General features: G+C 39.8%; 1 protein-coding gene across 1 annotated transcript in view; it reads right to left on the bottom strand.

Moving 5' to 3' along the window:
• dis3l2 (DIS3 like 3'-5' exoribonuclease 2) overlaps nucleotides 1–24,542 on the bottom strand; it is a 299,652-nt gene that overhangs the window by 178,773 nt on the left and 96,337 nt on the right. The window contains exons 8-11 of the mRNA XM_043702288.2: nucleotides 20,303–20,433; nucleotides 13,392–13,639; nucleotides 10,252–10,425; nucleotides 674–753 (exon numbers count right to left, since the gene is read on the bottom strand). Of these exons, the coding sequence (XP_043558223.2) occupies nucleotides 674–753; nucleotides 10,252–10,425; nucleotides 13,392–13,639; nucleotides 20,303–20,433 (633 nt within the window). The remainder of the gene's footprint in view (nucleotides 1–673; nucleotides 754–10,251; nucleotides 10,426–13,391; nucleotides 13,640–20,302; nucleotides 20,434–24,542) is intronic.

The raw sequence follows: 24,542 nt of genomic DNA, 5'->3' as shown, positions 1-24,542 counted from the left end.
ACCTGGCAGCAACTGCTGGAGTCCACACATGTGCAAGATAATGCAGGGTTTCAGAAAGTGCTATCAGCGTCTGATCTTGAGGTCTCTCCAGAAGTAATCAAGCAATTTAACAAAACTGGAATAGAAAGCTTCTCCATTATGAAGTTTAAAAAGTACATATATTTTTATTTAAAAATGTTTTGAAAAAACTGTTTTATTTCAGTTTGTCTTTTAATTCAATCATAACCATTTATGTTACTAGCTAAAATTCAACATTAACAGTAAAGAATAAGTGATTTTTAACACCCTCGTTTTGCTGTGCATGGATACTTTGGTGTGATTAGCTGCTTGTTGATATCACTGGGAGCTGCATGCCAAACCATACCCTTGACTTGATGACAGGTTTGAACTGCTGTCAGGAAAGGGCAAATCATCTTACAGAAGTTGTTGGATCATTATGTCGAGCTTTCTTCAAATTTAGTGGCAAGTAATATCACTTCACTCTTGACTACAAAACCTAGGCCACATTGTTTTCTCAGTCATACTAACAAAAACACGACACTGCAAATCGATTTAGAAGTCATGTGGTTTGACCATTCTTAAGTGTTTTATATTTCTTCTCAAATGTTATAGAAAGGAACAATAAATTTCATTCATGCATTGCAGAAAAAAAAGTGTTTAAAAAAAAACATACCATCTGGAAGTTCGCGACAAGACAATGCATCATCCAAATCTCTCGCAGTGGCTGGATCAATTGTGAATATGCACTCTTTCCTTTAAAATAAATGGCAAATTTATTTCATCTTGTAGTATTTCATAACTAACCAAAAATAGACAATGTTTCTAGAAAACTATTAGATGTTTAAGAATGCATAGTCTGTACATTCTTCAAAAATATTGACACGGAAACTCTGTTTTGTCAATCACAACTTTAATCTCAACGTTTCTTAAGTTTCAAAGGAAATTTCTGGACCTTGCTGTTAGAACAAAGGATACAACTCTTCAAAGCACAAGCAATGATCCTTGCTAGAATATTAACACTTGTAAAGATATATTTCATTTCTTGCATCTCGATATATGTGACACTGGAGTTTTGGATGGTCAATAAAATATAAATGGGGTGGGAGGGTTGAAGCTTAGATCAGTTTTAGCAAAACAAAGAAAAGATAACTACCCAAAGATAATTTTTTCATACTTCAATCAAGATGACACAGCACCCTTTCAAATATTACTTCATTACTTTGACAAATGGAGCACATAGCTACTTAAACTTTAGCCTTTTGGACAGTCAGCAGTAGAGACAGTCAATTATATGATTCATCTTTTAAAATTATACCAAGCAGATTTAATTAAGAGGCATATCTATGATTTTAGAAAAAAGCTCTTCCTCACATTCCCTCCTGCATCACTTGCCTGAATTCTTTAATCAGCACCCCTGAATTGTTGTGTTATCAGATAGAGACAATAGCTTTTCTTTGTCAACCTTATCTAAAACTGCATTATCTCTTACATCCATATCATATTTCCCTCAATCTCCTTTCCTCCAAGGAAAATAGCCACACTTTCTTCAACTTATCTTTGGAGCTGAAATCCATCAATTTGAGAAAGGAAGCAGAGATAATCCAGGAAATTATTGGCCAGTCAGCCTGATGGCTGTGGTGGGGAAGCTCTTGGAGAAGATACCAAGGGACAAGACATGTGCACATTTGAAAGAAAATGAACTAGTGAGTGATAGGCAACATGATTTTGAACAGAAAAGGTCATGTTTCACCAGCCTGATTGAACCTTTGAAGAGGAGATAAAGATAATTGATGAGGGAAGGGCTGTGGATGTAGTTTACATGTACTTTAGTAAGGCATTTGATAAAGTAGGGCAGTACGGTGGCTCAATGGTTAGTACTGCTACCTCACAGTGTCAGGGGCCAGGTTCAATTCCAGCCTCGGGCGACTGTCTGTGTGGAGTTTGCACATTCTCTCCGTGTCAGTGTGCGTTTTCCTCCCACAGTCCAAAGAAATGCAGGTCAGGTGAATTGGCCATGCCTAATTGCCCATAGTAATAGGTGCATTAGTCAGAGGGTCTCGGTGGGTTACCCTTCGCAGAGTCGGTGTTGGCTTGTGGGGCCGAAAGGCCTGTCTCCACACTGTAGAGAATCTAATCTTAAAAAAAAAGTCCCACATGGCAGATTGGCAGAAAAACTAAAATCACATGGGATTCAGGGTGGGTTGGCTAGATAGATACAAAACTGACTTGGTCATAGAAGACAGAGGTCGTTTTTCAGAATGGAGACTGGTAACTTGTGGTGTTCCACAGGGATCGATCTTAGGTCCTCTGTTGTTTGTAATACATATAAATTATCTGGAGGAAAAGGTGGTTGGTCTGATTAGTAAGCTTGCAGATGACATGAAGATTGATGGAGTTCCTGATAGTGCTGATGATTGTGAAAGGATACAACAGGATATAGATATATCGGCAACTTGGGCACAGTAATAGCATATGGAGGAAGTGAGGACTGCAGATGCTGGAGATCAGAGCTGAAAAATGTGTTGCTGGAAAAGCACAGCAGGTCAGGCAGCATCCAAGGAGCAGGAGAATCGACGTTTCGGGCATAAGCCCTTCTTCAGGAATGAGGAGGGTGTGCCAAGCAGGCTAAGATAAAAGGTAGGGAGGAAGGACTTGGGGGAGGGGCGTTGGGAATGCAATAGGTGGAAGGAGGTTAAGGTGAGGGTGATAGGCTGGAGAGGAGGTGGGCGGAGAGGTCGGGAAGAAGATTGCAGGTCAAGAAGGCGGTGCTGAGTCCTAGGGTTGGGACTGAGATAAGGTGGGGGGAGAGGGTAAATGAGGAAGCTGGAGAAATCTGCATTCATCCCTTGTGGTTGGAGGGTTCCTATGCAGAAGATGAGGCACTCTTCCTCCAGGCGTCGTGTTGCCATGGTCTGGCGATGGAGGAGGCCAAGGACCTGCATGGGAGGCCACATCGGGTGCATCTCTAAATCGGCCTTCTCTACATTGGGGAGACAGGCCGCCTACTTGCGGAATGTTTCAGAGAACACCTCTGGGACACCCGCACCAACCAACCCAACCACCCTGTGGCTGAACACTTTAACTCCCCCTCCCACTCCGCCAAGGACATGCAGGTCCTTGGCCTCCTCCATCGCCAGACCATGGCAACACGACGCCTGGAGGAAGAGCGCCTCATCTTCTGCCTAGGAACCCTCCAACCACAAGGGATGAATGCAGATTTCTCCAGCTTCCTCATTTCCACTCCCCCCACCTATCTCAGTCCCAACCCTCGGACTCAGCACCGCCTTCTTGACCTGCAATCTTCTTCCCGACCTCTCCGCCCCCCACCCACTCTCCGGCCTATCACCTCACCTTAACCTCCTTCCACCTATCGCACTCCCAACACCCCTCCCCCAAGTCCCTCCTCCCTACCTTTTATCTTAGCCTGCTTGGCACACCCTCCTCATTCCTGAAGAAGGGCTTATGCCCGAAACGTCGATTCTCCTGTTCCTTTGATGCTGCCTGACCTGCTGCAGTTCTCCAGCAACACATTTTTCAGCAATAGCATATGGAGTTCAATCCAAACAAATGTGATGTGCTGCATTGTGGGGGATCAAACTTAGGTGTTAATTATACTGTAAATGGAAGAGCCCTGCGAAACATTAACACACAGTCAGATCTGGGTGTGCAGGCCCACAGTTCACTATAAGCTGCAATATCGGTGGCCAAGTTGATTAAGAAGGCAGATGGCATGCTTGCCTTCATCGGCCGGGGCATGGAGTACAAAGATTAGCAAATCATGTTGCAGCTCTATAAAAACCCTTGTTGGACCATGCTTTGAGTAGTGTGTGCAGTTTTGGTCACCAGACTACTAGAAAGATATGGAAGCTTTGGAGAGAGTGCAGAGAAGGTTCATCGGGATATTGCCTGGTCGTGAGGACATTGATTATGAGGAAAGGTTAAAAAGACTAGGACTGTCCTCACTGGAATGACAGCAGCTGAAAAGAGATCTGATAGAGGTCTACAAAAGTATGAAAGGCATAGATAGGGTGGATTGTGAGATTTTTTTTCCCCAAGGTTGAAGTTTCAATTACAAGGGGGCACAGGTTCAAGGTCAGGGGGGAAAGTTTAAGGGAGTTGTGAGAGGGAAATCTTTCACACAGAGAGTGGTAGGAGCCTGGAACCCATTGCCAGAAGAGGTGGTGGAAGCAGGCACGTTGACAACATTTAAGAGTCATCTGGATGGTTACATGAATAGGGAGGAAATAGAGGAATACAGACCGAATAGGAACAGGTTTGTTTTTTAGTTTATTTAGGACATGATGATCGACACAGGCTTGGAGGACCGAACAGCCTGTTCCTGTGCTGCACTTTTCTTTTGTTCTTCAACTGGAAGCATTCTTGTAAATCTCCTTTGCATCCTTTCAAGGATCTTTCCTACAGTGTGGGGACTAGAAATGGATGAAATCTTCTAGTTGTCACTGAATCAGACTTTTATACTGGTTCAGCAAAACGTTCCTGCTTTGCTTCTATTCAGAGGTGCCCATCCGCACAACATCAGTGAATCTTGCTGCAGGCACATTAGTTCCAGTCCAGTGAAAGGAGCTGAAAACAATAGCTAGTGCATCTGTTCTCCTCTTTCTTTCACTTTTCAACAGCCAAGGATGCAACAATCAGAAGTGAGCGACTCATGAACTAAGTTCCTCCATTTCACTAAAACTATATATGTTCTCACTTTCACTATCCTTTGTAAATATTAATGCAAAAATTAAATATCTCCCCCAAAATTGGTAATTACATCCTCCCACTCAGATCTACCCCCCCCCCCCACCCTATCCTTGTAACCCTGCACTTACCATGGCTAACACAACTATCCTGCACATCCCTGGACACTATGGGTAATTTGGTATGGTCAATCCACCTAACCTGCACATCTTTGAACTATGGGAGGAGACCAGAACATCAGAGGAAACCCATGCAGACACAGGGAGAATGTGTAAACTGCACACAGACAGTTATCCAAGGCTGGAATCGAACCTGGGTTCCTGGCACTGTAAGGCAGCAGTGCTAACTACTGAGCCACCGTGCCACCCACCTGACCGTACCAAATCAAAAGGAAACTCAATGATGTGAATTATGTATTGAATACTTAAGACAGGAAGAGAAATTAGTGTAGGTTCATGTTCAAATGTTAAAATGGTACTGTGAAAGGTCAAGTTAGAAGTGAATTTACAATGGTGAAAGGAATAGGGAAATAAATAAAAATATCATAACCATTTAAGAATGAACCAGAAATTAAACATTTTAAAGTCCACCCTCCACTAATCAGACTGAAAATACGCATATACTTAAAATGTTAGATGGAATATCATGTTACAGAATGTTATCCACCAGTAAACAATCACAGTGATTTAGGAAAGCTATTACTGGTTCAAATCAATTAGTATACATAGGCCAGTAAAAAAGTCTTGGGTTATACATGATATTAGTAAAGAAGTTGTATCACCCATAAAGCAGCATCTTTACGTATTCTAGCCAGAGAAGCTAGCTCATGTGAGGAAGAAGATCAAGTCCATTATGGAAAATTATATTATTAAAGTCACAGTAGCTGAAGCTCACTTATTGGAATGTTACTGAAACCAGATGGATCACAATCATTATGTATAATTATCAAAATGTCAAATGATAACAAATGAGGATTTACATCTATTTCCATGACTGAAAGACTACATTGACAGTAGAAAATAAATATTTGTGACAAAGGTTGATTTATTAAAAGAATATTGGCAAGATCCATTGATCAATACAGACAAACAAATATCAGCTTTCATGATCTCGGCTGGACTTTATCAATGTAAAGCTATGCTGCTGGCAATGCAAAATACACCAGCGTATTTTCAAAGATAAATCAACAAAAGCAGTGAAGGATTATGCAATGTGTTGTACAGTTATGATTCAGTTGTGTTCAGCCAAACCTGGGAAGAATATTTGCAACAATGTAACAATTTCGTTGGCTACAAAGAGCCTGTTTAATCATAAACATGTGAAAAAGTGATTTTGCCAAAGCATATTTGGGCTATACTGTGGCACAAAAGCAAATATCTCCTAATGAAGCAAAAGTAAGGGCTATGTTGGATTTCCAGTGCCTAAGACAATACCAGAGATTTTAGTATATGTGGTTATGACTGGATTCTATTGAACATTGTTCAAATTTCAACACTTTAGTGGCTCATTTAACAAAGCCAAGAAATTTATCTCGACAGAGGTGGGGTCGGAGTACCTTTCACCACTTGCAACCAGTACTGACCACTGTGCTGATTTTAGTAGCATCACATTATGCTAGGCCATTTAAGCTGGTTATTGATGCCAGCAATATCTGAGTTTGTGCAGCTTTATTATAAGAGGAAAGAGAGGGAGAGGTCAAAAGCCAAACAGCATCTTTTCTCAAAAGTTGAATTCTTGCCAGGAAAAATACTCAAGTATGGAAAAAAAAAAGTCAAAGTCTGGTATTAGACTTCAGAATGTTGAACAGCCATCTATCCAACAACTCTGCAGAGACTATAAACTATACAGACTATAATCCTCTAATCTTCTAAGCAAAGTTTCATACCAAAATATCACTGTTTAGCTGGAGTTTTATATGACAACTATACAATTTGAAAAGTAAATTCACGTGCCAGGAAGGGACAATACTACGGAAGATGCTTTACCAAGAGCATATATGGAGAAAAAAAAATGTTATAATCAATATGGAGTTGTGTAGAATGTGATTTTTATGAAAAGTCTTTATATGGTTGATGTAAATACATTGTTATGGTTACAGTAAAATCTGTAGGTAAAATAGGCATAAGTATTGTAAGATGAAAATGCCTTTTAAGGATATATTTTCATTTGTTTCTCCCGTGAGGTGTTGTTAAAACATTGTATAACTTTATATTTCATTCATACTTTGTATGTTAATAAATGAAGACATAGTTAGTCACTGTTAGAGTTCCATGGTGAGTTTGGAAAGCTTGGTGCCAAGGAGCCTGGAGACCTATTTTGTTCCCATTTATTTTAATGAAGTTCTAATCCACTGAGTTGAACAGTTCAGTGCATTTCAAAAGTTTTAAAAATTACTGTTATTTAGTGACATGGATCCAGTGATACAGAGGAACAGAACAATCCTGAAAGTCAGCCTGTATGTGAGTGCATACAAAGAATGGAGGCTGAAGTATTAAGCTCTGTTGTAAGAATTCTGATAAGAAAGCCTTTGGAAATTGTGTCTTTGGGAATTACATATTTACTTGGAAGTTAAACTGATAATTAGTTTAGTTTGCAGTTGATTTTAGGTACTTCATGGGAGGGATACCAGATGGGAGAAAAGAGCTTTTAGACAATCCACCAGAAATTCACCAAAAGACAACCAATTACTGCCATGACAGGCTGAGCAAGAGTATGGAGATATTGGTCACTCTTTGATGGGCAATGCTGGAATAAAAGAAATAGTTTCAAGTTGAATCTTTTTCTCATAATGAAATTTTCAAACTTCTTTGACTCGCGTTATATATTTCATGTACTCTTTTCTGGTTTTTCTTTGAGCTACATGTTTTATTCTTTGAGCTAAATGTACAGTAAAAGCCTCTTCTAGATGTGTTCAATAAATCCATGGTTAAAGAAAAACAAAGTTCGGATCTAACAAGTCAGGTTTCACTTTGGGATCTGACTTGTCCAGGATTATCAGCTGGGATCATAACAAATTCAACAATTAAACTATGATCAGTGAAATAAGACAAGAACATCAACTTGGCCTGAAATAAGACAAGAGCATCAATTGCCCTGGATAGCTAATTTGAAAAAAGATGTTTCCAGATTTCTTTTCTTGAAAATAGCATTTGTATTTCCAAGTTTCCTAAAATATCCTTGCACCTAAAAGCCATCATAGTAACTGCTGAATGCTGTCCAAAATACTTTTTCAAGTGACTGCTTATATGGATGTCTTGCACAACACAGAGATTAACATAGCAGCAAGAGGACTACTTAAGTATTGTAGTGAACAAAGAAAAACTAAATATCTGTAATGCAATACCTCTAAATGTTCTATTCTTAATATCTAAATTATCTCTATTTTATATCTTATCTTGCAACTTGGAATTTATTTTAAACTCTTTCTACAGTGATCCAAATAATTACAAGTTGTTTGTAAATACACTTCATATGAACATAGTGAGGATTTTGAATATATAGCCGAAAAAGCTCTATTTGACTTTAACACACACATTTGCAGCCATCCATTTCATGAGAAGATGATTCGTACCTTGACGAACAGTTGTGTTCAACATCACCTGCTGATAGCTCAAATCCCTAAATTTGGCATGGTAGTTTCTGCCATTTTTCTATGAATGAAGACAGAAAGCTCAGAAGGTGTCAGATTTGCTGGTTTCTATTTTCTTAAGATCCTCTTCTCTAATATTCCAAGCTTTCCTTTTCTTCTTGCCTTTTCCAATGTCCATTCAAAAAACAGCCTCCAGAGTTCATGGCCATTGCTGAGTATCTTCAGGTATCTGTGCCAAAATCTACTATTTTATATTTCTGTTGCAGGTTTCCTTGCAGTGAATTTATGGATGTGCAGGAGGTTGTGAACCAGTTATGGCCAGTTCACTACATAATAAACCTTTGGGTATAAGGTCATTCTTCATCTAACTAGCATGACTGAGTTCATGCTGCCACTGTTGCTTTCATAATAAGCACATGCTGATCAAATTAGCACACTACAGGATCTCTGAATTGGTGACCTTGTTCTAGTAAAAGATGTTGAGGATGGGTCTGAAATGAAGATGATGGAAACTATTCAGCTTTTGTGCCTTCCTAGCATTTATTGTCCAGGTCTGTCAACAGTACAGGAATACACTGAAGACATTGAAAGCTTAGTAGACGTGCAGTCCTTCCTGATGAAGGGCTTTTGCCCTAACGTCGATTTTTCTGCTCCTCAGATGCTGCCTGAACTGCTGTGCTTTTCCAGCACCACTCTAATCTAGTGCAGTTTTGTGTTCTCAATCAAGTTCCTACTATGACACACTCTCTTATTTTGGACATAACAGCTGCAACATTGCAATGTGCATGCTGATTTCAGCATCAAGTGATATAATGTTTGTGACTTTGGAACTAAATGAGGTGAACCAATCATCAATGGCCAGCATCATCAATGGTAGTACATGTCCACGACTGATGTGAGTTTAACACACGAGTTCTTAAATTCACTAAAGGTCACCGATGAAGTGTTGACAATATTGTCTTTGTCTTCTACTCTTTCTCTATCCTTATACAGTATGCATATTTTATCTGGTTTGTTCTTAGTATCCTGCACCAAGTTTTGCAACACAGTTTCTGTACTCGATACACAGATCTTCTAATTTTTCTTTTTACACATCCTACGCTGTATACTGCTTTTTCTTTCCCATGTGTTGCCTATTATCTCTCCTCTCCTAAAGGCAAAATTAAAGGATACACCTTTAACTAATACATTTAGTGAGAAACTCAATAGCACAATCTTGATTTTATATCCTGTATAATGGGGAAAATTTTGATTACGTTAAAGCACTCGGAAAACTGACTTTTTGAGAACAGTATTGATTGTAAACTCCAGCTGATTTTGTTCTGTAAAAGCAGCATTCACCTTATCCTGTGCTGTAAAGTTTTTATGATTCCATGAACATTCAAACCAAAATACTCCTTGCTTTTAAAATTCATCTGAAAGAAGACACTTTAACAAGTTAATATCATACTGAGGTATCTACCACAATTATTTTCTCAAATTCTGGAATAAGGCTTAAATCCACATCTTATTGGCTCTTAACTGAGCCAAACCAAACACATGATACCAACTGACACACCTTCCAAAATATGTCTTTAGAAAGAGGTCAATTGCATGATTCTAAACTAGGGAGTTATGTAGTAGTGAAGTCTGTATTACTCACACAATCAACAGTCGTGTGAATACATAATACATAGTTTGGTATGAAAACTGACTTTATGTTCTTGCTTTGGAGGACTGAAGTCTGATATATCGGATTCCTGTATGAAGAAAATACTTTGTTCATTTCAAATTGAGTCCTCACCATCCAGATTCAGATTCCATGAACAGCTAGATCCTGAAAGTATTATGTAATAATTTCTCAAATGAACTACTTCCAAAGCTGGTCAAATTTTCAGTTTCTAACAAAATGCATAAATCAAATCTACTGTAATGCTCAAAAAACACAGCATTCATTTTTATATTTTTATTGTACTTGCCGTAAATCTTTACGTTTTTGCAATTCTTCTTTCGCAATAGTCCATGGTAGAGATTTTGGTAGACAGTCCAGTACCTCATCAGGGAAATCAGAGAAATCCACATCGTACTCAGTAAGGATGCCCTCAGTTTCAGGTTCAATTTCACCTGCTTGTCCAAGACTTTTGGTCAAATGCCTGTTTACAATCAAACACAAAACAAGCTAGGTTGTACTATGCATTTCACTTCATCATTAATTTTCTTGCTTACCATTAGTTTCTAAGGATCTCAAACCTTTAATAGATTTGACGTGATTAGCCAAATTGGTTAGGTTAAGTATTAAATCACAGCTAACAACAGATCAACTTCTTTGCATCATTAGATTCTTTAACTCTACATTATGTCAACTTTTAAGGCTTCTGGGTTACTTGCCTTTATTAGCTGAGGCACTGAATATAACAGCAGAAACATTTTAATGGAGCTGTATCAGACGTAAGTCAGGCCATACGTGGACTGCAATTCTGGTCACCACACAACAAGAAAGATATGATTGCATTATACAAATTACAGAAGTGATTCACCAGGATATTGCCTAAGCTGGTGCTTTTCAGCTCTGAAGGGAATACAAGATAGGCTGGAGTTGTTTTGCTTAGAGCAGAGAAGACTGAGGGGCAACTGACTGTGATATGTAAAATTACAGGGTAGATAGGAGGAAACTTTACTCTTCAGTACAGGGATCAATAGTCGGGGCATATATTTAAGATAAAGAGAAAGAGGAATTAAGCAACTTTTTTCACTCAAACAATGGTGGGTATCTGGAACTTCAAATGGTAGTAGAAGCAGGAACCATCACAAAAGCATGGTGGCTCAGTGGTTAGCACTGCTGCCTCACAGCACCAGACTCCCGGTCTTATTCCAACCTCGGACGACTATCTGTGTGGAATTTGCACGTTCTCCCTGTGTCTGTGTGGGTTTCTGCCAGGTGCTTGGTTTTCTTCCATAGTCCAAAGATGTGCAAGTTCGATGAATTGACTGTGCTAAAATGCCCATTGAGTTCAGGGGTGTGTAGGTTAGGTGCATTAGCCATGAGAAATGCAGGTTATAGGGTAAGGGGATGAGTCTGGGTGAGATGCTTTTCGGAAGGTCAGTGTAGATTAGTTGGGCCGGATGGCCTTTTTCCACACTGTGGGGGTTCTCTCATTCTAATATTTAGCAAGTATTTAGATAGTCACAAAGCACCATACCTTGCATGGCTATGGGCCAAATGCTGGGGAAAGTATATAGGTGCTTGATGACTGGCAATGACGAGGAGCTGAAGGGCCTCCTTCTGTATTATAAAACTCTATGATCATCATTAACAACTAGTTAATAAGTATTTCTAGAGGCATGAGGATTTCTTTGTAAAAGAGGCCTTTGATGTTCTTGAGAAGAGAAGGATGTGTAGTAAAATAGGTTACATCGGTGTTAATCAGAGACCAGGAGTGTTGAAATAAAACCCTCAAGAGGTACTTAAAGTCAAGGTATGCAAGAATCTTCCTGGAGCTATATCTGCAGTTCCAGTCTAAATGTTGAAGTCACAAGTCACAAGTGACTTTAACCTACAGAGTTTTCAGATACAGGGAATCAGGGATAAGTATTGTACATATAGTATTTTGGATGGTGTGTGGGGCTGTGCTTTGGGAACTACACTGTTGCTGTCTTGTTCCTTCTCAATTTATAAAGGTGTGTTTTGGGATTAATGAGTCATAGAGATGTACAGCACGGAAATAGACCCTTCGGTCCAACTTGACCATGCCGACCAGATATCTCAACCCAATCTAGTCCCACCTGCCAGCACCCGGCCCATATCCCTCCGAACCCTTCCTATTCACTTACCCATCCAGATGTCTTTTAAATGTTGCAATTGTCCTAGTCTCCACCACTTCCTCTGGCAGCTCGTTCCATACATGTTCCACCCTCTCCATGAAAAAGTTCCCCCTTCGGTCTCTTTAATATCCTCTCCCTCTCACCCTAAAACTATGCCCTCTAGTTCTGGACTTCCCCATCCCAAGGAAGAGACTTTGTCTTTTTATCCTATCCATGCCCCTCATGATTTTATAAACCTCCATAAGGTCACCCCTCAGCCTCCAATGCTCCAGGGAAAACAGCCCTAGCCTATTCAATCTCTTCCTGTAGCTCAAATCCTCCAACCCTGGAAACATCCTTGTGAATCTTTTCTGAACACTTTCAAGAGATTATACTTTTACTGTGTGGTTAAAAATTGTTGAATTTTTATTATAATTAGTTTGATTTATTCTATTTTATCTTCATTCCTTTTGTTTATAAACTTCTGTTTATTGTTACATCAAAATCTGCAGCATTTCGCTCTAAGGTTTCAATAAGAGACCATGTTGTTAAAAACAAAACAAATTCAAATATGATCTATCAAGCTATGTTTCAGTCTGGGATTTGATGTATTGAGTAGTAATAACATCAATTGGGAACATAGTTTTAAAATAAGGGCTCTCCCGTTTAATACAAAAACGTGGAGAAATTTCTCCTCAGGGAATTAAGTGTTTTTATAATTTCCGTCCATAGAGATCTATGGATGCTGGATCATTGAATATTTTCAGTGTTGCAATGGACAGGTTTTTGATCTGCAAGAGAGCTCAGGGATTTGGGGAATGTTATGTTATCGCCTTTAGAGTGATGTCTCTTAAAAGACATACAAATAAGCCAAGTACCTAGATGTTGACCACAGGATCTGAATACTGCAGCATACGAGGCACAATGTGTCACTGGAAATTACTCGAGGGTATATATAATTTAGCTGTAGATGGTCAAATTATTCACACAGTTAAGTAAATCAAGAACATATTTACTGAGGGCAGGCATAAAAGTGAAGTTGAGATCACATCAGAACAGCCACAATTTTATTAACTAGTGGAACAGGCTTGAGAGATTATTTGACCTACTTCCTGCTCCTCCTTCTTATATAAGTACTAATTGAGAACAAACACTTTTTTCAATATCATATCTCAAGGTTCATCAGGAACTAAAATGAAGGTATTTTCTGACAGAAATTTGACACAATAGTGGAAACTTCTGTATACAATGCAATACTCTGCAAATTGTTGGTATTTCTGTTTAAATTATGCATAATTTAACAGCAAATTGTTCCTACCCATCTGCAAAACTACTGTCATCCCTCCAATCCACAATACGGCAAATAAAAAGAACGTTCTCATAATCTGAAGGCCGAGCCATGAAGTCCTTTGGGCATTCTTCTGAAGGAACCAAGATTCGAGGTACTCTATGATCAACAGGTGAAAACATGAAGAACCTCCTGTAAAGTTCACTGCTTTTGTCAGGTAATGGTTTGATAAATCCAGTCACAGCTCTGGAATGTTTCTTTTCCACAATATAAATTACCTATATGCATGAGAAAAATAATAGTGGCATTCTTTAGTCTTTAGCCATTTTCACATCTACAAGCAAATCAGGAGTAACATTTTATGAACAAGCATTCAACATTTCACTGTGAACTGAAATAACTTGCTAACAGATTAATGTAGTAGGTGCTCACAAGTTATCCCTTCACAAAAAAAATTGAACTTTAGCAAAGCGCAGTAGGGAAAAACGTACCCTGTGCCTTGAAGAGATTTAACTTTCGAAAGCAAGATTAATGACTGGATAATTTTCCAACGACACAGGATAGTTCAATATTGCCATGTTTAATCTTCATTAATACAATTTACACCCAGCATTCTAGATCCTTGGGTCAAATGTGGGCGGCACAGTGGCACTGCTGCCTCATAGTGCCAGAGACCCGGGTTCAATTCCCACCTCAGGCAACTGACTGTGTGGAGTTTGCACATTCTCCCCGTGTCTGCGTGGGTTTCCTCCGGGAGCTCCCACAGTCCAAAAATGTGCAGGATAGGTGAATTGGCCCGTAGTGTTAGTGGAAGGGGTAAATGTAGGGGAATGGGTCTGGGTGGGTTGCGCATCGGCGGGTCAGTGTAGACTTGTTGGGCCGAAGGGCACACTGTAAATAATCTAATCTAAAAAAAATGTGGCTTGAATTGTCACAAAATAATTCACTATCCAATATGGTTGCATTGCTCCCCAGGAATGCAAAGAGCTTAAGGAACATCTCCAACATGCAGAGGTCTGATTCCATCCATCCTATGATATTGTCTCACATTTTAAATGCTTCTGGCATGTTGCCATATAATTGGTGTGGGTTCCAACAATAAAGTCTAAGTTTTTCATATAGGATAACTACATTCTTTCATTTCCAATAACATCTCAGTGAAGCCATGTTGCACTTTCACTGAGACTGCAATATTCTTTCTATAATTTAGAGCCCATTACTGTACATAATACTCTGAGGTCTTGAAGCTTTTTTTTGCATAAGATCAGCATGACCTCTAAATATTTATAATGTACCCCATGATAAAGCTTAGAATGTTGTGACTTTTTTCTTTGTTTACAATCTTAACCAACCTGAGGGACGATCATTTATGTTTTGGAAATCTGTAATCCTAAATTCCAACACTCGTCACAGCAGTAAGCCCACTTCTGTTCACAACATAATTATGGCTGAGCTTTTGTCTAAAATGTAACCTCTTGCTGACACTGAATTCCACCTGCTACTCTTCAGCTCATTCTGGCATCTCTTCAATATCCCTTTAAAGCTTCTGTTGGTTTTCTAAAGAATTAAACAGACTAATTTTTTGGAATTATCTGCAAATTCCAACACCACTTCCAACAGGGCTATATCCACATCAATAGTATAAAGTGAACATTAATGGCCCCAGAACTGAATTTGCTGGGAAATCCCAAATCATTCCTAATTAATAAAAAAAAGCCTTTTAATCCTGCAGTACTACTGAAGACTTGTACTCAAGGTCAAGCCACGCTCCTAGCCAAGCCTTTCTAGTGCAGCTACAACACAAGCATCTACATGGCCATGTTCAAAACTGCCCAACATGGTCTGTACACAAAACATAGGACAAATCCAACCTGGCCAATTATAGTACCCACAAATACAACTCCTAACCAGTGTAATTTCAGAGCTTACTGATGTCTTGGCCCAAAGGAGCTGTTTCTGGCAGAGCGCCAGAGACCCGGGTTCAATTCCCGCCTCAGGCGACTGACTGTGTGGAGTTTGCACATTCTCCCTGTGTCTGTGTGGGTTTCCTCCGGGAGCTCCGGTTTCCTTGCTCAATCTAAAGATGTGCAGCTCAGGTGAATTGGCCATACTAAATTGCCCATAGTGTTAGGTGAAGGGGTAAATAGAACATAGAACATAGAAGAATACAGCGCAGTACAGGCCCTTCGGCCCTCGATGTTGCGCCGATCCAAGCCCACCTAACCTACACTAGCCCACTATCCTCCATATGCCTATTCAATGCCCACTTAAATGCCCATAATGATGGAGAGTCCACCACTGCTACTGGCAGGGCATTCCATGAACTCACGACTCACTGAGTAAAGAACCTACCCCTAACATCTGTCCTATATCTACCCCCCCCTTAATTTAAAGCTATGCCCCCTTGTAATAGCTGACTCCATACGTGGAAAAAGATTCTCACTGTCGACCCTATCTAAACCCCTAATCATCTTGTACACCTCTATCAAGTCACCCCTAAACCTTCTTTTCTCCAATGAAAACAACCCCAAGTGCCTCAGCCGTTCCTCATACGATCTTTCTACCATACCAGGCAACATCCTGGTAAACCTCCTCTGCACCCGTTCCAGTGCCTCCACATCCTTCCTATAATATGGCGAGAAAACTGCACACAATACTCCAGATGCGGCCGCACCAGAGTCTTATACAACTGCAACTTGACCTCAGTACTCCGGAACTCAATTCCTCGACCAATAAAAGCCAGTACACCATATGCCTTCTTCACCGCACTATTTACCTGGGTGGCAACTTTCAAAGATCTGTGTACATGGACACCAAGATCCCTCTGCTCATCCACACTACCAAGTATCCGACCATTAGCCCAGTACCCCATCTTTTTATTACTCTTACCAAAGTGAATCACCTCACACTTAGCTACATTGAACTCCATTTGCCACCTTTCTGCCCAGTTCTGCAGCTTATCTATATCCCGCTGTAACATGCCATATCCTTCCTCACTGTCTACAACTCCTCCACTTTTGTATCATCCGCAAACTTGCTCACCCAACCTTCTAACCCCTCCTCCAGGTCATTTATAAAAATGACAATCAGCAATGGTCCCAAAACAGATCCTTGCGGAACACCACTAGTGACGGCACTCCAAGATGAACCTTTGCCATCAACTACTACCCTCTGTCTTCTTCCAGCCAGCCAACTCCTAATCCAAACCTCCAACTCACCCTCAATGCCATACCTCCGTATTTCTTGCAGTAGTCTACTATGGGGAACCTTATCAAACGCCTTACTAAAATCCATATACACCACATCTACCGCTTTCCCCTCGTCCACCTCCTTAGTCACCTTCGCAAAGAATTCAATAAGGTTTGTGAGGCACGACCTGCCCTTCACAAAACCATGCTGACTATCCTTGATCACATTATTCCTATCCAGATGTTCATAAATTCTATCCCTTACAATTCTCTCTAAGATTTTGCCCACAACAGAAGTGAGACTCACCGGCCTATAGTTACTAGGGTTATCCCTACTCCCCTTCTTGAACAAGGGAACCACATTTGCTAGCCTCCAATCTTCTGGCACTACTCCTGTAGACAACGAGGACATAAAAATGTATGGGTGGGTTGCGCTTCGGCGGGTCGGTGTGGATTTGTTGAGCCGAAGGGCCTGTTTCCACACTGTAAGTCATCTAATCTAATATGTAAGTAATCTAATCTAATCTAATAGTATCATCAGTCTACTCTTGATCATCAGTCAAGTGAGGAAGGAGACATTCACAGTGCTATCAAGCAGTAATGGTTTAGTAAAAACATATTGACTGATATTCAGTCTGGTTTCTGTCAGAGCCACTCAGCTTCTGATCTCACTACAACCTTAGTTCTGAAGTGCTGAACTCGAGAGGTGAAATGAGAGCAACTGCCATTGACACGAAGGCTGAATTTGATCTAGTGAGGCATCAAGGAGCCGTGGCAAAACTAGTCAATGAGAATCACGGGAAAACTCTCGCTGGTTGGAGTCACACCTTGCATACAGAAAAATGATTGTGGTTGTTGGCGGTCAGTCATCTCAGCTCTGAGATATCACTTTCCTCAAGGTAGTGTTCTAGGCCAACATCTCCTGCTGCTTTATCATTGACCTTAAGGTCAGACTGGGCATAGTCACGTAATTTCACCATGTTCAGCATTTGCAATTCCTTAGATAATAAAAGTAGTCTATGTCCAAATGCAGCAAAACCTAGACAATATCCAGGCCTAAGCTGACAACTGACAGGTACGATTCATGCCATACAAATGCCAAGCGATGAACATCTCCAACAAGATAGAATCTAACTAACATCCACTGACATTCAATAACATGACCATCATCAAATATTTCTCCAACAGCATCCTGGGGATTACCGTTGACCAGAAACTGTACTGGACCAGCTACATAAATAGTGTGGCTTTCAGAACACGTTAGAGGCTAGGAACTTTTCCAGCAAATAACTCCTGACTCCCATAGCCTGTCCACCATCTACAAGGTACAAATCAGAAGTGTGATGAAATATTCCCACTTGCCTGGATGATCTAGCTTTAATAGGTCAAGAAGCTGGATAGAGCTACCTGCTTGATTGGCACCATTTCCAATACATTCACTTCCTCCAGTCACAGTTGTGTGAACTATCTACAAGATGCAGTGCAGAAATTCACCAAAGATCCTTTTACACCACTTTCCAACCTATGACCTCTACCATCTAGAAAGACAAGGACAGCAACTATGTGGGAGCAGCACCAGTTGCAAGTTCCTCTCCAAGCCACTTATCATCCTGACTTGGAAATATATTGTCTTACTTCAGCATCACTGGGTCAAATCCTGGAATTCCCTCCCTTACAGCATTGTGTGCAGTCCTATTGCATTTTTCTCCATAACTGCCAATTGGACTGACATGGTATTCAGAGAATTCTGAACTAGTACTACTAAATCCTTTTGTGGTTTTGATTTCTGAAGCCTTTCCCCATTTACAAAATATAGAACAACCTCAATTATCCAAACAAGACGGGTGGGGAGTATTTTGTTTGATAACGGATTGTTCAGATAATGGAAAGCATTTTTATGGGACCTTGAGAACATCAATTATCTGAAATTCGGACAACTGATGTTTGGATAATTGAGGTTGTTCTGTAGTCTACACCTCTATCCTTCCTACCAAAGTATATAACCTCACACTTTCCCACATTGTATTCCATCTGTCACATATTTGCCCACTCTCCTAACCTGTCCAAGTCCTTCTGCAGCCTCCCTGCCTCTTCAACACTACCTGTTCCTCCACTTATCTTTGTGCCATCTGAAAACTTAGCAACAATGCCCTCAGTTCCTTCATCCAAATGGTTAATGTATAACGTGAATAGTTTTGGGCATAACACTGACTCCTGCGGAACTCCACTAGTCACCTGCTGCCATCCTGAAAAACACCACTTTATCCTCATTTCTGCCTTCAGCTCGTCAGCCAATCCTCGATCCATGTACCTATCAGCATTGTCTCTTATTTAGCAGCCTCCTGTCAAAGGCCTTTTGGAAATCCAAATAGATCACATACACTGGCTCTACTTTGTGTAATGTGCTCATTACCTCCTCAAATAGTTCTAACACATTTGTCAGGTATGTGCTTCCCATGATTAAGCTGTGCTGTCTCAGCCCTATTTTACCATGCACTTCCAAGTATTCTAGAATCTCATCCTTCATAACAGACTCTAAAATCTTACCAAGGACTGAGGTCAGGCTAACTGGCCTGCAGTTTCATGTCTTCTACCTTCCTCCCTTCTTAAACAGGGGTGTTACCTTAGCCATTTTCCAGTCCTCTGGTACACTCACCGACTCCAGTAATACATTAAGGATCACATAAACACCTCCACAATATCCTCAACTGTCTCCTTCAGAACTCTATGACGTCCAGGTTGTTTATCCGCCTTCAGACCTTTCAGATTTCCTTGCACCTCAACATCCTAGCTGGCCCCAAAGAAAAGTTCTATCCCATATGCATTTAGTCCATCACCCAAAACCACTAACATTGACCTCAATAGTATCGCACATCCTCCCTCACTCTGTTCATCTGGTTTTATATCCCTCACCCCTGCCCTGATTATCTCTGGAATAGTCAAGTCATATCTAATGTTCTCCTGCTGGCTTCCCATTCTCCATATACTTGAGTTCATTTACAATTCTGCTGCTATCATACTCACAAATGTATGCTGGCATCATTTTTACAAGCTTCAACATTGCTTTCACAACCTTGAGTAGTTCAGCCCCAGCAAACTCAGCAACCTCTCATAGTCTTACAACAGTCATCCCCACCACACCCTCTGTCTCACCCAACCCACGTAAGATATCTGCTCTTCTCCAATTCTGGCCTCTTTCACATTCTGCTTGCATGTAATATAAAATTGATGAATTGAAACTAAATTGTTCACAATTTTTATCACATACTGAAATAATTAAGAATACATCAATGCTTCAATAGTATTTCATAAATCCGTGAACAACAGGGAGAAAACTTTCAAAAGCATGCTTGAATTGGGATGGAGTAGAAATAAAATAAAGAAGAAATCAAGAAAATTTTTCCAACAATTAAAGAAATTCCTATTAACAATATGTAACAAGATCAGTCATTTAATTCCGAGGTCCTGATCTGCAGGGTCAAACATGACAAAAACTATCAAAATTGGCTACAAAAACATGTTTACTCCAGTATTAAAGTTGGCATTAAAAATAGGTTTCAAAATCAAACAATAAGTCAATGGAAAATAGGGGAAAATGGAAGAATGAGGGAGATAAAAGGGCACCCATTTCTTGAACAGGACAAGCTATTTTCAAAAAAATCTAGAGTTGCCTGCAAGTTACTGTGACTTCAGACCATCAGCCATGTGTAGATGATTGAAACAAAATCAGGTAAACTTTTCATGTGTATTTACCTTGCCCGTTTTTTGAAGAAATTTATCTGGAATGCTTGAATCATTTACAAGATTGCAATGTTTTCCGAGTTTCAAAGTTTGCGTTCTGGCAGCACTCTTATCAACCGTCTGTGTTCCACTACATCCAGTAGCTATAAAAATCAATGTTTTTATAATTACAATTTCATATAAATTGGAATGTTTCACTTTGTTCTTTTGTGAAATAAAGGTAGGGTATTGATCAATTTTTGTTTACATTCCACATTTAAATTAAAGTTTTATCTAACTGTCAAATAAAAGAATAAATTAATGAGTATGAAGGCCTGAAGACAATACCATAAAAACCCTAAAATTCTAACCATTTCCCAACCAAGTAACTTGCAATATATTGATGATATGGTTCAACCCAGCAACAAGTAATTTGAACCCTGCTTGACAAAGCAATGAACAACAACTCAGTTTGTACACTGCTCCCACATGTTCCTGTTGGTACAGAAATTGAAAACCAAGGGAACAACTTAAGGATTTATAAACAATAATGACTATAACTGCGCACAACCAAGTGAGGAATCATAGAATCCTTACAATGCAGAAAGAGGCCATTTGCCCCAGTGAGTCAGCACCAACCCTCCAAAGAACATCCTACCCAGACCCAGACTCAGATTCCAATCCCCGTAACCCTGCATTTCCCATGGCTAACCCACCGAGGCATCACATCCCTGGACACTATGGGCAATTTAGCATGGCCAATCCACCTAACCTGGACTGTGGGATTCAGGAAGCCCACGCAGACACGGGAGAATGTACAAAATCCATACAGTCAGCCAAGGCTGGAATCAAACCTGGGTCCCTTATGTCGTGAGGCAGCAGTGCTAACCTCTGTGCCACCATGTTACCCTTGAATACAAAATAACAGATAAAATGGATATCTGAGCTCCATAAATCAATAATTCAGTCTCGGTTCAGTGCACAGAAGCTTTATCTATCACGTATGGTACTGTGTGAACACAGCTTTTTGATTTTGTCAACTTGCAAGATAATGTTAAGTAATTTAATCAATCCCAAGTGAAGGAGAAATGAAAGTCAATTTTCCAGATAGCCAAACAATATTAAAAAAAACCTAGCCTGTCATCACAAAATCTAGTGGATAATTCTAGAAAGATAAAGCTTGCCAGATAACTCAACCTGGGAAAGCTTTAAAGGGACAACAACAAGTTCATTCCTAATACATGAACTGGAGGAATACTGCCAGCTCTGTTGACAATAGACCCAAATGCATTTTCAAACACACTTAAGACTAGATTTTTCTGTTGTGCTGCGGTTAAACAAAGAAGAGGTGAAGAGTGGCGGCTAATGAGAAAATAACACTCTACAGTTTTGTGCACTAAACAAATGGGCTTGATTGGGAAAAGAACCCTTAATAGCATTGCTATTCAGAAGTTTCAGTCTGGTCAAAAACCCTACATATAACTAATATTCAGCTGAAGAGGAGCAATTAAAACAGTACCTAGGATTTCAAGGTACCACATTCTAAGTATTTGATGTGGCCAACCATCCAACTTACACGAGTTTGAGTTACACTGCAACAGTAAATAAAGATTTATTTTCCAAATGATTTCACATCAAGCTGAGACATGAACTTTAGAACCGTTTCTGAGGCAACTTTTGCCAAAACAATTTTCAAGTGCTCTTTTACTTCAGAAACAGACATAGATGATTACATACATGGCCTTTTTGCTGTTTATACTGGAAGTTTAACAAAAACTATGGTTCACCAGAAATATTTATGCAGCTGTGGTGTTTATTTATCCATATCAAAAACACTTGCTCACAACCCCTGGGTGAAATGCTTAAAAATTTCTTTCCAAAATCCTTTACTCATCTTCCCCCACCAAAGAACTCCCCACCAACCTGTATGAACGGCATGACCCCTACTTCAAAATAAATAATTGTCCGTAAGTTCTGCTCTAATTATATTAAACTGTGGATCTCAGCATGCAAATATATCACACTTCTAGCAGAACACAAATATTATGGACCTGACTGTCTTAAATTTTGCATTCATAAAACAAATCATTAGTAGGAAATAGGTACACTACTGTACTTACAAAGTACTGTACTGCTAGCACTAGTGAAGTTCAATACTGCAGAAACCATAAACAGGTAGTCAGTTATCAATGTCAATGATGGGGGAACAAAAATCACACAGTTGAGGAAAATAAAATTCTTCTAGACACTGTCCATTTATCAGAAAACTGAACATGCTTCTGTAAGTTAATTTGGTAACAACAGAAAATTATAAAATGTTGAAAAATAACCTGATCACACAATTTCCATGTTTCAGAAAGGTACCAAGTATCTGTTCTATGAGAGGTCTGTGTTTATGGGAAATGAGAAGCTGAAATGATCATGAAAACAAGATCAACTTGTATTTGTACAACATCGACGTATGTTAAAAGAAGTACCAAGGTTTTTCACTGGAGCATCCTAAAACAAAATTTGACATCAAGCAACAGGAGGTGCTATCAGGATAGGTAGCCTGACAAAAGCTTAGTCAAATATGTGAGAAGTATCTTAAAGAAGGAAAGACAGAAACTAAGACAGAGATGTTTAGTGACAGAATTCCACAACTTAGGAACTAGGCTGCTGAAAATTCAGCCACCCAAACAAAACAGTAGAAAAAGAAGCAGGCCATACAGCCTGGAGTTTGCTCCACCTTTCAATGCAATCTGACAGATCTTTAACCGCCACTCTGCTTTTCAGCCCAGTCCCAATATGCTTTCATTCCTTTGGTATCAGAAAATATATTAATCTCAGTATTAAATAATGCATTAGCTAAGTATCCAGAGCCTTCAGGAGTACAGAGTATCAAAGATTCACAATCCCACTATCTAAATCACCATATTTTAATCCTAAAACGACAATCCCCTGACTCTTGACTCTCCTACCAGGGTAAGAGCTTCATAGCATTTGCCTTCAAGTGCCATCTCACAATCTCATACCATCTGAACAGGTTCATTCTGCTTAATCTTATCTTTTAGGACAACCCTCTCATCCAAGGAATCAATCTCAAGAACTTTCAGCATTGCATCTCCACAAAGGCAAGCAACCTATTTAGGGACAGAGACAATAACTGTACATAAGTAATTAGATTTAGATTAGATTAGATTACAGTGTGGAAACAGGCCCTTCAGCCCAACAAGTCCACACCGACCCGCCGAAGCGAAACCCACCCATACCCCGACATTTACCCCTTACCTAACACTATGGGCAATTTAGTATGGCCAATTCACCTGACCCTGCACATCTTTGGACTGTGGGAGGAAACCGGAGCACCCGGAGGAAACCCACGCAGACACGGGGAGAACGTGCAAACTCCACACAGTAAGTCGCCTGAGGCGGGAATTGAACCCGGGTCTCTGGCGCTGTGAGGCAGCAGTGATAACCACTGTGCCAGCGTGCCGCCCACAAAGTAATCCTGGCACAGTTTCATCATAGCTTTGCATAATTGCAGTAAAACCACCATGATAGTATTTTACACACCAGCAATCAAGTGCAATATACTATGTGTATTCTTAATTGCCAGCTGGGCTTGCACCTTAACATTGTGCTTCCCTGACTGGAGAGCCTAGAAAAGAGGGCAATGGTCTTAAGAAAAGGCATTGGTCATTCAATCTGAGATTAGACCTTATTCGCTCAGAATATCGTGCATCTTTGAAATTATCTACCAAAAAGGAGGTAGATAGAATTCAGACCCAGTAAGACACCCAAATAAACCTTAGTGAATGGCCTATTCCTGTTCCTATCGCTATGTTAATGTATTGTCATGATAAACTTCAGAAAAGATGGAAGAAATATTCCAATAACTGAAATAAGTGCATTTCATTGAAAGCTAACTTATCCAGCACAAATAATTTGATAATATTACCGTATCTCAAATGTTTCTCAAGTCACTGAAAAAAGAAAAAAATACATATCTGATATAAAACTATAGTGTAAAAATTATGTCAAAATTAACTTCAATATTTAAAAATAACGCAAAGGTCCATGTAGATTCTGATTTCATCAGTCAAGTAACAATTTTGTGTGGTTTTGCATTGCATAATTTGCAAATACTCTACTAGAAATAGTTTGTTCTTGTGTTAATTTCCTTGCAACTTTCAATTCTCATTCTTCAAAGTGAAAGCTCAGATTAGATGGATGTTTGCAAAGCCATTGCTTCTTTCTAGTCACCCTCCGTGGTTTAATCACACAATGTGAT

The sequence above is a fragment of the Chiloscyllium plagiosum genome, unplaced genomic scaffold (assembly GCF_037043375.1).
Source record: "Chiloscyllium plagiosum isolate Xiang-an unplaced genomic scaffold, Cpla_swu_hap1 HiC_scaffold_13, whole genome shotgun sequence".
NCBI lineage: Eukaryota > Metazoa > Chordata > Chondrichthyes > Orectolobiformes > Hemiscylliidae > Chiloscyllium > Chiloscyllium plagiosum.
The sequence above is the reverse complement of the archived record's forward strand: the minus strand, read 5'-3'. Positions and strand labels throughout refer to the sequence as shown.